This window comes from Molossus molossus, unplaced genomic scaffold, assembly GCF_014108415.1.
Source record: "Molossus molossus isolate mMolMol1 unplaced genomic scaffold, mMolMol1.p scaffold_m16_p_4, whole genome shotgun sequence".
NCBI lineage: Eukaryota > Metazoa > Chordata > Mammalia > Chiroptera > Molossidae > Molossus > Molossus molossus.
The window spans coordinates 124,153,454-124,167,699 of NW_023425377.1; the positions used below are offsets into that span (position 1 = coordinate 124,153,454).

The 14,246-nt window shown below is 38.9% G+C and overlaps 1 protein-coding gene across 1 annotated transcript in view; it reads right to left on the reverse strand.

Annotated features, from left to right (window-relative positions):
• SPATA5 (spermatogenesis associated 5) overlaps nt 1-14,246 on the reverse strand; it is a 242,947-nt gene that overhangs the window by 151,803 nt on the left and 76,898 nt on the right. The window contains exon 14 of the mRNA XM_036240737.1: nt 6,178-6,304. Within this exon, the coding sequence (XP_036096630.1) occupies nt 6,178-6,304 (127 nt within the window). The remainder of the gene's footprint in view (nt 1-6,177; nt 6,305-14,246) is intronic.

Genomic DNA, 14,246 nt, shown 5'->3' on the forward strand with positions numbered 1-14,246 from the left:
TTCAACCACCTAATTATGTACAAACCATTCTTAGATCACGGGGTATACAAAAACAGGTAGTGGGCTGGATCTGGCCCACAGGCCACAGTTTGCTGACCCTGGGGATACACAGTCTTTATCTCACCAACATCGAAATAAGATAGGACAGGGCCCATAGATGCACACGACCTCTGGCTCACTTCTCTCTTCTCTCCCAAACCCCTCCCCGAAGCTGCAACCCTTACAGCTGCTGCCACAGAAGATACAGTACAACCAATTCTGAGAGCCCTGTAAGATGACTGTAACCCTAAATTAGAAGGTGACGTTGGAGGCAGCCTCCCAGGTCTGACCTCACTGCAGCTCACCTTCTGACCCCCACAGACTCTCGTCATTTTGATAAACACATCCTTTCCTTATATACTTAAAGGAAATAAAAATTATAATTCATTTAGACTTTTCATGTCTGTTAGGTCAAGCAGCTATTTTTCAGTTCTGACTTAACTGAGAACAGCAATGTTGGAACAGGACTTGTAACTGATAACTAGGAAGGGTCAAGAGAAAAACTGTCCACAAACATATTTGTAACCTTCCTTCTGAAGGAATTTCTGGAACACAATTCATTTGAAAATTGGAAGCTTCTCATTTGCTGACATTTTTAAATATGCTAATTAAATTTTTCCATGTTACAAAGATATCCATAAAACCAACTTTTAATTTGCAAAATTTAAGAAATAAAAATACTGTGTCATATTGAACTCATCACGCACATTTCTTCTTCCAGAAAAACTGAAAGGAAAATTAATGCCAGTTTATTACTTCCGTGACATACTAAATTAGAAAAGAATTCTAATCCTGAATTATTCAAGACCTCTACATTGAGCAATTGTTTCCATAGATAGCTTACAGCACAATATTTAAAATACTACAAATTTACTAGTAAGAGAAAGAAAACTAGGTTTATACATTAGGGATAAACAATAATAATCATTGAGTGCCCATTACATACTAAGTGTCAGTACTAAAGTAACCAAAAGGCCTAAATTTAAAAATATTCATTAAATTAAACTATTTTGAGGCTGTCTGAAACCTAGAAAAGACGACATGACCATTTTTCCTTAGCATTCAACACAAATGCAGGCAATGTCACAGACTGGACACTATACCCTTCTAGAGAGGGACCACACAAGCAACAGCCTAACAGAGAACAATATAAACTCCTAGACTTGGGGCATTTAACTATTATTTGAGCATCAATAATAATTTGTTTGCTGTTCTAAAGTTTCCAGATGCTGAGGAAACCCAGATCCTCATCAATCTAAAGACAACATGTCTACCTGACATGACACAATCTCATTAATCTTCATCTGTCCTTCACTTCCTGTCATTCTTACTTAAAATGGACACTTGAGGCTGAAACTTCACTCATCTATAAGCTGGAGCGGGGGTGGAAGGGTAAGAGGTCCACGGAGACGTTGAAACCCCACCGGAGACCACAGCATCACTTGACTCAGCCGAGTACACTCCAACACAGCTAATGTGTTTGACATGGAGGCACGACATACCAGGAAACAGGGTGTTGTGATTCTTGCGCCGTGTCTCACTTCCTCTGCTGAATCATCATAAGTCCCAAGAAAATCTAGCTTTAGTTTCCCGAGACTACATGAAACTAAAATTTTGTGCAAAAAAGACATTAACTATGTACAACATAGGGTTCACATAATGATATCAATTTCACTCCTCTGACACTTCAAGAATTCTTCCTGTTTTAACATACTAATGTAAGGTCATCATGACACAGAGGTTATGGTTAACAGGCAACAGTATTGTGAAGTACGTTACCTAATTTACAAGGCCAAACACCTTAGCTAAATATAGCCAAAGCGAGACTAAATGTCCTATTTCTTTGACACTAAACTGGCCTTTTTTTTTAACATCCTTTCCAGTTTTAGGCAAAAAAAAAAAAAAAAAATCTCTACCTTTCAGCATCAGCCCATGACCTTTACTTTAATTCTTCTGTTGCCTATTCTCTTCCTCCTACAGTTACTCCCAGACAAGACAGGTGGTGAAAACTATGTCTATTCATTTCATAACAGGAAATTGTTTTTCTTGGTTTTTAAAAATTGTCTCTTAAGACTGTTTTGTTTCTACCAGCACATTCAGGGCACATTTTGGACACCATGTTCTAATCACACATGTGCTGAATCTTTATTTATAGTACTATTACACAATACACAAATAACACTGTAATAGTTCTTCAGAGGAAAAAAGTCTGGAAAGGAAACAGACTTTTGATATACAATATATCATATGAGTAGTAACAAAAGTACAGTTAAGGAAAAATGTATTATACATAAATATGAAATTCTATCTGAAATAGAAAAGGATTAAAATATTTTAACACAAATCTCTGATTATTTTGTACAAATACAGAATAGATGCAGAACATTTAAACCAGTTTCATTGAACTACAAAGTTATACTTGAAAGCATAGCATTTCATTTGATGACCTTCAAAGCATTTGTTTTGTTTTTAATATTTTTTCTTTATTTGTTTTAGAAAGAGAGGAAGGAAGAGGGAGAGAGAAACATCGATGAGAGAGAACATCGATTGGCCGCCTCCTGCACGCCCCCCTCTGGGGATCAGGCCCACAATCTGGGCATGTGCCCTGACCGGAAATCGAACTGGCGACCTCTTGGTGCCTGGGTCAATGCTCAACCAGTGAGCCACACCCGCCGGGCTAAAAGCATTCTTAAAGATACTTTTCCCCATTTACTAATTCTGTCTTATTGCCAGTAATTTTATTTTCATCTCTTACAAATTAAACATTGTAATTTTTCAAAAACTTGAAGAATTCATTGAAGACCTTTAGATTTACCCTGATCTAATTAGTGATCAAGTGAAAATAAGTCTTTGTATGTAATTAGGAAATGCTTTCTACATCTTAGCTTAAATGTGCTCATACAAAATTAATTGGTTAAAAAACATGGACTTCTAATTTTTAGAAATTAATCAAAGTATACCCTGGCCGGCTGGTTGGAACATTATCCTGTACACATTGTTGCGGGTTCCATTCCTGGTCAGGGTACATAACCTAGGATGCAGGTTTGATCCATGATTGGGGTGTGTAAGGCAGGCAACAGATAGATGTTTCTCTCTCACATCAATGTTTCTCTCTTTCTCGCTCTCTCCCTTTTCTCTAAAAATTAATAAACCTATCCTCAGGTGATGATTTAAAAAACAAATCACAGTATGCATATGTATGTATACATACACGCATATAGACTCATTCATACACACAAATACACCTACATATAAGTTTGCACTTCTCTTTGAAGCAAAGGTTAATTGATCAAGAAGTGCTAACAGTGTGTGTAAAAATACTGGCTCTTAAAACATTTATTTTGAATGGTAAGTTTTAGAACTAAAGAATTAAAGGTAACATTTTATAAAGGATCAAAAATATAACTAGAATTTGGACAAGATATTTCCCACACTTTAATTTTTTAAAGTCTATGACTGTCACTTATGAGTTGCTACTAGTGAAACACAGTACCTGCCTTCTAGGGTAAATGTTATTAGCAGGCGAGAAACACAAAGACAACGCAAAAAAAATCTAGAATGTAAAAAAAAAAAACACTACTTCCATCCCTTCAATCTCATACTTTAGAGTAAAGTTCTGCCCAAAATCTGGTTAAGCATTTTCTCCAAAAGATGCAAGATATCCACAGACTAAAGTATCCTGAAGAGAATGGAAGCCATCTACTTTGGGGGTTTCAACTTCTAAGAAGAACCTGAAGAAAGGCCCCAAATCTTAGAGTGGCCCAAGAATAATTTCTCATCTCTGGGTTTATCTTAAAATTTTCTCAAGGTATTTTATACCAGGTATAGGTAAAATCTAGGATAAATTACACCTTACTGTAAAACACAGTTGGGGTTCAATTTAGCTCTTACAAAGAGAAATATAAGCGTTAACACATATAAAGAACATGAAAAAATGTATCCTTTCAAAAAGGAATTTAAATTCTTTCATCCTTTTCTATGTAAGAGTGATGACATGTACGACTTGAAGACAAGTCTCTGGACAAGGTAGAGATTCGCTACATCTGAGACAGTACAGCAGGTTCCATAGAGCAAGGACATTTCAAAGAAGCTGGTTGGTCACCAGTCACATGCAGGCAAGGACAAGCTGGTCTCTGAGAATGAGAACTTGCTCTCAGTGCTGGAAGAGAGACCAGGCAGAGGGGGAGAAGCGGAGAGCACAGTGGAGGGAGAACTGCAGCACAGCCAGCAGACTGCAGCCCCTGCTGCACCCGCACCTACTCCCAGCCACTCAAATGCTAATCTGGGTGCTACTGTGAGGAGCTTTTGCAAATATATTTAAGGTCCTGAATCAACTGATGAAGGTCAAGAGATTTTCCTTGGGAGGCCTAACCTGACCAGGAGAGACTTTACAAGGGTGGCTTTTCCTGGCAATGGAAATGTACACCATGAGAGGGACAAGATACGATGGAGTTTCTCCACCACTGTCTTTGAAGATGGAAGGGGAACACGGGGACGGTCTCCAGGAGCCCACGGTGGCTCCCAGCCAGAGCCAGGAGGGAAATTCAGTTCCTAGGCCTACAACCACAGTGAACTCTGCGCAGCCTTGTGCCCCTGCAAGAGGAACACCGGCTCCGGAGGAGAACGCAGTCCAGCCGACACCTCGTTTTTAACCTCAGGGCGTCCCTGAGCACACGGGCGCAGCCATGCCTCGCTCGGACTCTGACCTACCTGCAGACCCACTAGTAGATGGGTGCTGTGTGAAGCTGCTAAATGTGAGGTGATCTGCTATGCAGCAAGAGAACTAACACAAGCAGTAAGCAGGCTGAGTCATACAGCTTTATTAGAGGAACCTAGAGAAGTTTATTGTGAGCACAACATCCTACTTCAAGAAATGTATCTAACACTGATACATTTAATATTAAGAAACCAAAGAAGACCACTGTTAGATCAGGTATTGCAGGGAAGGAAACCCGAGAAATTTTCGAACTCATTAGCCATGAAGTCACCAAGAGATAAATGTCATAAAAACACAATGTAGTCTTAATAGGAAAAAGATGCTTTTTCTGGATTTAACACCTTTATTTGTGAAACCAAAAGATGGGACTAGGTCATCTTTATGGGCCCTTTCAGCACTTTCTATAACCCGTCACATACAGTCCTGTCTTTTTAATGACATCAGAGAAGCCTGGGCACTGAGCCAGACCCTACAAATGCTCAGAACTCACCTAGTTCTTACCAAACACTGCATCAGAAAAAGAACGATTTAGTCAGGTCTAAAGCTCTCTTACCTGTATTGACTAAAGGGTCTTTGTGACATAGCAAATAACCAAGTGAACGAAAGCAAGGCTTTCTTTCCACATAAAAGCTCCTTTTAAATTTTCAAAAGGATCATTTTTTAAACCCCATTTTTAAAACTATAAGTCTGTGCATATGTACACAGGTGGGAGAAACTCATAAGTTCATATAATGTTAACAGAAAAGAGAATTTGGTTCAAGCTCTGGGAGTAAATTATTACTCTCAATTTAAATCCTTGTTTAAAAAATTATACATTCAGTATAAATTAGACACTTAAAATCCAGTTGGCTCCTTTATTAAACTCAGACCTGGAGAGGAGGGGCAGCAATAGCTTGAAAGGATTAATGCTGCACCTATATAGCTTATTTAATGGTATAGTCTAAGTAAATTTTTAGAGAAGTAAAATCCATTGTCATTTTTATTTTAATTACTCTGTAACCAATGGGTAGGCGAGGACTTCTAGGAAGTTGTTAATAATAACTTGAGTCTAGTACTAAATAGCCAGAAATTTATCTTAATATGAATTGAAATGTTAAAAACTTCTTTAAAAAAATCAAATGAAATAAACAAAAAAGAATCAAAGAACTTCAATTCTCTAGGGAATACACTGCCAGTTTGGTGTAACCATGGGGAAGGGGAACTCAAGGGGCCACAAACAGTTTCATTTATACCAAAACCATAAGCAATAAGAACATGAACAAAGCTCTTCTCTGTTCCCTTCATTTCCTTTAGTTTAAAAGTTTTCAGTATCCTCTAATGAAGAACTGATTAGAAAGTCATTTGACATTAAAAAAAGTAATAATAATCAAGTGATCCAGTTCTTGACTTCACTACCACAACCACACAGCCTTCTTTCTTACCTTGTCTATCCTATCTGGGCGGTTAGTAGCTGCCAAAACCGTCACGTCCTTTAATTGTTCAATGCCATCCATCTCCGTTAGGAGCTGAGCCAAAACACGGTCAGCTACATTCCCAGCACCTGAAGAACTGATGTTTAAAAATAAAGTTTTAAAAATCTGTTCACCTATCCCCAAATACTCCATTATTTAAAAAATACTGTATATTCTATAACAAGAAATATTATATGTTTCAAAATATAAAATGCATGCCTCAGAATTCATTATTTATTGGATTATCTTATCCCAAAACTAACTATATTCAAATAATTTCTTGTCCTCCATCATCAATCACATTCATTTTTTCTCCAATAATAAGATGCTCCATGAGTGTCATATATAAAAATCTGGGAAGAGAGAGATGATTATTTAAGAAGAAGTGGATAGATATGAGAAATATTAAGGAGACACAATCAATAGGGCTGGTAAGCCAAAGTCTCCATGGAGTCACTTGATGAAAGAACTTGAACTGTAAACACGATGGATTTGAAGTGCCCGTGGGACATCTGGAGATTTAGACGTAAAAGAAAGAGATCTGAAGTACAAATACATCTCTTAAAGTCTTTGCCTTTAAGATGGTACTTGGAAAGATGGAAGTACAAAAGATCACCCGGGAAGTGTATAGTGAGTGAAGAAAAATAAGTAAATAAATGAACAGAATACCAACCCCAGTATTCTAGAAGAAATGTGTATCAGTTAGCTCAGGCTGCCATAACAAAAATGCCACAAACTAGGGGCTTAAACAACAGAAATTATTTTCTCATAGTCTTGAAATTTCAAGATAAGGGTGCCAGTATGGCTGGGTTCTAGTGAGGGCTCTCTCCCTGGCTTTGAAATGGCTATCTTCTTGCTGTGTCCTCACGTGGCAGAGAGAGAAACAGAGAAAAAGCTCTTCTTATAAGTGTCTCTTCTTATGAGGACAATAATCCCACCACGAGGGCCACATCCACATGACTTCAAGTAAACCTAATTATATTCCAAAGGCCTATGATCTAGAATTTTTTTGAAAAAGCAATGCAAGGCATTTCATTCATTTTTTTCGGAGCTCTTTCGACAGGTGAATGTATTCCAAAGCTTACAAAAACTTCTTTGTAATGAAGATGATGATGCTTCTATGCACATAAACGCAGGTCACAAAATGCCCCAAGATAGTCCCAGTGTTTATTTTTAACACATGGTGAACTGAGACTCTGAGAACAACCAGCTGAGTGAACCCAATCGCTAGTTTCTCTGCACCTTCATTCCCTTATTTGAAAAACAAGTGTCTGGTACTTCTTGGTAGAATCTGTACTAGAAAGCTGAGATAAGCGGACGGAGACATTACTGTTCCCTTGAGAACTTCGTAAGTATCGGCATGTATAAATGAGGAAATTATATTAGATAATATATATACATATATCCTTCTATAGCTTTAGAATTCTGTGATTCTGTGATATTATGTAGCACCTAAGTAACATTATTTTTAATAAGAATATCTGTATTCAGAAACTTATTACTGACACTCCCAATTGGGCACTTCTAAACAGAAAGAGGTGAAGTCATACTTGTCCAATTTGCTATTGGTTGTAGGAGGAAATGGAAGCTGTAAATAACATGGAAGATAAGGTGGAGGGAACTCTTTGGATTCCCATTACCCATGCTGCCTTGCCCTTTATTTCCAGGATCATTGAGAGCTAGCTGGAAAATAGCACAGTGAAAATGTTTTATGGGCTGAGAAATATTCTTGGCTGAATTTCAAAGCTGCAGTAGGAAACAAAAACCATAAAACTGACATCCTAGGAAATCAACTCTCCAAAAAAGTTTAAAAACAAATGTGTAATCACTAACATAATGAAATGATTTTATAAAACTTTATTATCTGCGAGAGATAGGCAACATGACAATGGGGAAAAATATTCACCTGTAAAAAATATTGAAGCTAGCCCGGCCTGTGTGGCTCAGTGACTGACAGAGGTCCCGGCTGGATTCCTGGTCGAGGCACAAAGCCAGGTTGCAGGCTCAGTCCCCAGTAGGGGTGTGCAGGATCAATGTTTCTATCTTACATCGATGTTTCTCTCTCTTTCTCTCTCTCTTAAAAAAAAAAAGTCAATAAAACAATATTTAGAAAATCTTGCAGCTAAACTTTCCCAAAACATTAATTCTCTTTTCCCTTAAAAAGTGAAGGCACTTTTCCAAATTATTCATATTCAAAGGTCATATGGTGCCATGGACTGAAGGAACTTTATATATTTTTTTTAATCTTCACCAGAGGACATTTTTCCATTTTTTGTTCAGGTAGAGAGGGAGGGAGAGAGAGGAACGAGAGAGAGAGAAACATCGATGTGAAAGGGACACAACGAGTGGCTGCCACCTGCACAACCGACCAGGGCCGGGGACAAACTGCAACCAAGTTACGCGCCCTTAGCGGGAACCGAACCCGGGTCTCTCAGGACCGCAGACCGACGCTCTAACCGCTGAGCCAAACCGGCCAGGGCGGAACTTTATATCTTAAATGGGCCCGTCACCTATAGCCATAGACCAACCTGGCCAGCCGTGTCCATCTGCTCACACACTCGCCTGAGCCTCGTCCGCACGGCAGTGTCGAAGATGAACAGTTTCGGAGGAGACCGCTCAGCCCCGAGGCTGAGAATGTGCACTGACTGGCCAGAAACCGCTCTGCTACGATGATAGTTAGTTCACTGATTTTTATTTTCCAATACTCAATATTTCACAAAAATGATATATTTATTTCCTTTTCAACTCCTCTGATAAAATGCCCTATCATCTCCTCATGTGATTTCTAAATTACAGACCAGCATCTCAGTTATCCAATTTAATATTTTCAATATTTTTCTAGTATACATTTTAAAGTGTCATAAAGAGTTAAAAATGGTGGGCATCAGAATTTGTTTCTTAAAATCTGTCTCCCACACACCTGTAGTCATTATTCAGCCTTGGAAGAGACCTCAAAGTCCTAAAGAAGGCTAGCCAAAGAAATACTAATCTGAACACAAGGATCACCTATGATGATTCTCTTGGTGATGTCAAATGCAAGCAAACTTTCACTTTAAAGGCAGACAGATACAACAAGCGAAACTACCTGTCCTGACAACAAAAAATAACTCCTAGTCCTAGTAAAACACTGCGACAGGCCCTGTCTCGAAGAGTCAGACCTTTCACCTACTGCTAAAGTACGCAGCACAGACAAAACACAAAACAAGATATCCACAGAACTCTGCTTTAAGGCATGAAACAATGAAAATAAAGTCTCTTTTACGCTTTCCATTTCTTCTTTTGTCCTGTTTTCTTCACCATTTCTGTTTAATATTAAAAGTTTTGCCCTAGCCGGTTTGGCTCAGCGGTTGGAGCGTCAGCCTGCGGTCCTGAGAGACCCGGGTTCGGTTCCCGCTAAGGGCACGTACCTCGGTTGCAGTTTGTCCCCGGCCCTGGTCGGTTCTGTGGGTGGCAGCCACTCGATGTGTCCCTTCACATCGATGTTTCTCTCTCTCTGTTCCTCTCTCTCCCTCCCACTCTACCTGAACAAAAAATGGAAAAATGTCCTCGGGTGAGGATTAAAAAAAAAAAAAAAAAAAAAAAAAAGTTTACCAATGGGGCCAGTCAGTGTGGCTCAGTGGATTGAGCATCATCCCATGGACTGAGAGGTCCAGGTTCGATTCCCAGCTAGAGCACATGCGCAGATTTTTGGCCCAATCCCCAGTAGGGGGCAAGCAGGAGGCAGCCGATTGATGTTTCTCTCTCTCTCCCCCTTCGTCTCTCTCTAAACATCAATAAAAACATACTAAAAAAAAGTTTACCAATGGAGCCTTGGCCGATTTGGCTCGGTCATTAGAACGTCGGCCAGCAGATCAAAGAGTCCCAGGTTCAATTCTGGCCAAGGGCACGTACCTCAGTTGTGGTTCATCCCCAGCCCTCGCTGGCGTTGTGTGGGAGGCAACCAATTGATGTTTCTCTCTCATGTCAGTGTTTCTCTCTTTCTCCCTCCCTCCCTCCACTACACTCTATCTGAAGATAAATGAAAAAATATCCTCAGGTGAGGATTAAAAAAAAAGTTTACTAATGGGAAAATTACGCATACCAGAAAACAGGCACTGGATTTAGAAACTTGAAACACAGATATACAAAATAACAGTGGTTAGAATTTGTAATAAGTGGCTTTTGTTATGAATTTGTTAAACATAGCAATAATATTTATATAATTTTACCCAGATATAAACACACCCAAATCCTGCTGGTGTAAGAGGCTGTTCAAAGAGCACTAAATCAGAAGACATGAGCTCTAGTCTGCAGAGGCCACAAAGGAATTATGTGCCTCTTCTCTTAAATTCTAGGGGCTTCTGTTCCTTCTGAGGAATAAAAATTTGCACTAAGTGACTTCTAAGAATTTTTCCAGCTATAAAATTTTATGAAAATTTTAAAACCACTATAAAAGTCACATTAAAACAATTTAGAACCCTCCTTGAAAAGTGTCATTTAGAGAAATAATGCCCACAAAAACTTCTTCTACAGTGCCATGAATTCACCTGGAACCTGAAGACGCTGCTAACGAGGCCACCCCATTTCCTGAGCATTATTTTAAAATTCAGAGCTTGTCTCAGAATGCTGCTACGCCTGGCTCAGAACTCCTCACTGTTTTCCCCAGTCACTCCAAGTGGAAACCCATTCTGGACTATTAAGTGCAGAAACAGCCATACAAGACCCCAATCATTGGTATCCCAGATTCTCCAATACCTCATGGAAGATATAGCATCCAGTCAGCTTTTACCTGAGCACTTACTTAATCCTTTTCATTTCTCCATATAATCATCTTTTTAAAATTCTAGTCAGTCATAAAACAATATCTCAAATGATTTTTTATATAATAGCATTAATTTTATAAAACAGAAGAGATCAACTTCTCTTTCGCCCAAATAACAATACTGTGTATTTCTCAGCACCATTTCATAGTTTAAAACTGCACTTTTCTTCAGCAATGGTACATAAAATAATAACCTGTCTTACCGGATGGCATCTTAGACTGATGAAATGTCACAGTGCCTGACACCTGTGGAATACTTTTTCTATTTTCCAAAATGCTTCCATTTCCTCCACTAGAATATAAACCCTTGTTGAGTAGGATACATTTTTATCTCTAGCACTTTATTTATATCTATATGAAAATTATTATAAAAATATCAAAGGAGAAATGATAAGAAACACTATAGTTTCTAAGCAGTTACAAATGCTAGGTACTACGTGAAACACTTCACGTGTATTTAATTCCAACAACCTAGAATTTGTTACTATTAACTCCACTTTGCAATTGAAGAAACTGTGGCTTAGAGAGGTTAAGAAAATTGCCATAGGTCCTGTTCACTGTTTTATCCCCAGTACCAAGCTTGCTGCAGAATGAGCTTTCAATAATAATCACTGAATGGATGAATGGATGCATGATTGAAAGGAGTCTTGGATGAATGGATGCATGATTGAAAGGAGTCTAACAACAGCCCAGCTAGACGGACAGGGTCATTACTAATGTAAGTCACCAAGAAAATGCACAATAAATACAAGCTTGAAGGGTAGTTAACTATTTAGACCTGGAATCCTGGAATCTGTGGTGTGGTAGTCAAGTCCAAAAGTGCTCAGAGGACATGACCCAAGTAAGGTATTTAGTCACCTAAATACCCAAGTTGTCTCACCTGTAAAATGGAGGCGGGACTAGGACCTATACCTCTTGGGGTTGTTGTGATGATTTGAAGATAACACAGCAAAAGGCCACAACATGTTGAGTGATAAATGAAGTCACTCCAAACAAAGGGAATCATGATTATTTGGAAGTTAATTAAGTAAACAAATGGACCTCTTCAGCTAGTGATTCTAAGTTCCAGAGATAAGGTTCCCAGTTCCAAATCTCTTCCAGTTCTGCTTGAAGACTGGCACTACCAGGCAGTCAGTGCCAGCTAATAAGCCTGATGCAGGACCAGTGACAGAGGAAGGGGCTCGAGGAGTCAGAGCCTCCTGGTTAGCCAGTGGCCATGTTCTCAGTCACGGAAAGCCTGGCCAATACAGTAGTGGTGTCCCCTACACCTCTCCACTTCTGGGGACAGGCTGCTGCCTACGACAAGGCTGACTGGTAATTACTGCCTAGCGTGTTCTCCCCTTCCCACTACAATAAACTATGAAAAATGTACAAAGTCAAGCTGGCTGGGAGGTGTGGCAGAGTACTGGAGCCAGGGGTCAAGTGTATAATATCCTACTTTGCATTAATGTAGGGGGCTTTTCCTTTACCTGTAAAGCACTGAAAATTTTCTGATACATAATAAGCACGAAATGAGCATTGGCACAGCCCAGTATCATTCAAATCCCTTCCCTACCTCAGGGCCTCACTTCCTCCCATATCACCCATTTTCCAAAGAGCTGTGCTACTTGAGCAGCATTTTCAATTTTCCCAAAGTTGTGGAGATCATTGAAGCACTTTGCAAAGTAATCTTACATTTCCTCCAGCTCCCAATGTGAAACAAGATAAAATCTCATTCAGAACAACCACAATTTAAATGGGCCTATAGATAAAAAGAAGTAAATATAAGGCTTATTTATTTTTCAAGTCCCAAAGAAATTTAAATGGGACAGGAAGGAAGAGAAAATAGTGGCTGCAATTGGACACTTTTATAAGTATGAAAAAAATCTCTGTCTGAAAGTACAAAGATTTCTAAAGCTAGGCAAACAGAATGTCAAAAAATAATTGGTTTAACATGCACAGAATAGTAAAGGACTAGTATGTATATATCATAATTCTCTGCTCAATTTGTTAGACATCTTAAGTTTGGAAATTAAAACCTTGGTAAGAAGAAACAGCCTTCTTACATACTGTCATTTTGGACTAGCCATATGGGTTTGATCGAAATGTTATTGTTTTAACAAATGAAAGCAGTGACTATTCTAGAGCCCAATATGATGTAGAAATAAATGCCTCCTAGTTTATAGAATATTTTTATTTTTCTATGTTTCCCATTTATTTAACAATGCATAAAATCGGTTTAGTATCTTGAAAACTTTATACTTTTGGTATTCATCAATAGCTGTTTTTTCAGATTCTACAAATTTGTTTAAACAGCTGAAGAACAGAAACATACAACATACACGTGGAGATTGTATTTGTTTTCAGGTAATAGTAATCTAATTAGATAAAACAATCACTTTCTAGACAATGTTGCCCATCACAAAATTAAGGGGGAAAAAAAGAAAAAAGAAACCCCTGAAAATAGAATGTCACTCTATGAGATTCTTATGGTTATAAAAAATAAACTATACGAGACTGACTGCAACTGAAGTACAACCAAAACTCTCTACTTCGGACCATTAGCATTACATTTGCTCATCAGCCTCATCTTTGTATTCTGAAACGTCCAATAACTTTTGACCCCAACTTTTCTATACAAAGGAAAACCACATCGAATTCATTTGTACTTGATTTGAACGAGCCACTGAGGGAGGGAAGCACACAGTACAGAACATGATGAACACTATTAGTGGAAATGGTACCTAGAGGCTGCAAATCATTAGCATTTCTACTACATCACAAATTCCTCCTGAGTCAAACTGCCTATAAAAACAGGATATTTCTATCAAGTGCCTTGTCTGGTTTCTCACACCATTTTATTTCAAAAGCATTTTATGAGAATCTGCTGCATATTCTACCTCCCATCTGGTTCATATTTCACAACGGATCCCACCCTGTTCCTTTTTAGACTCCAAACACAGATGTCCCCAATGTCACATGAATGTAGCAGGTCACACTGCTTCAGTTAACATGTCCGGTTTCCATTTCTTTCCTTGTAGTTGAGGTGAATTTGAGCTATTTGCAACCTTCTGTGTCATTTCACCTCAGAAATAAAAGGGCCCAAGTACTTAAGTCATGAGATAAGGAGACTGCTGGGTATTTCCAGGAGCTGGCCGGGTGGGTGGGAGCAGGGCAGCCCCCCCCTGCAGTCCGCACTGGGCCAGGGAGGCCGCTGCCAGGCTGCCCGGGAAGGAAGGGAGCAGCAACGCTTCTCATT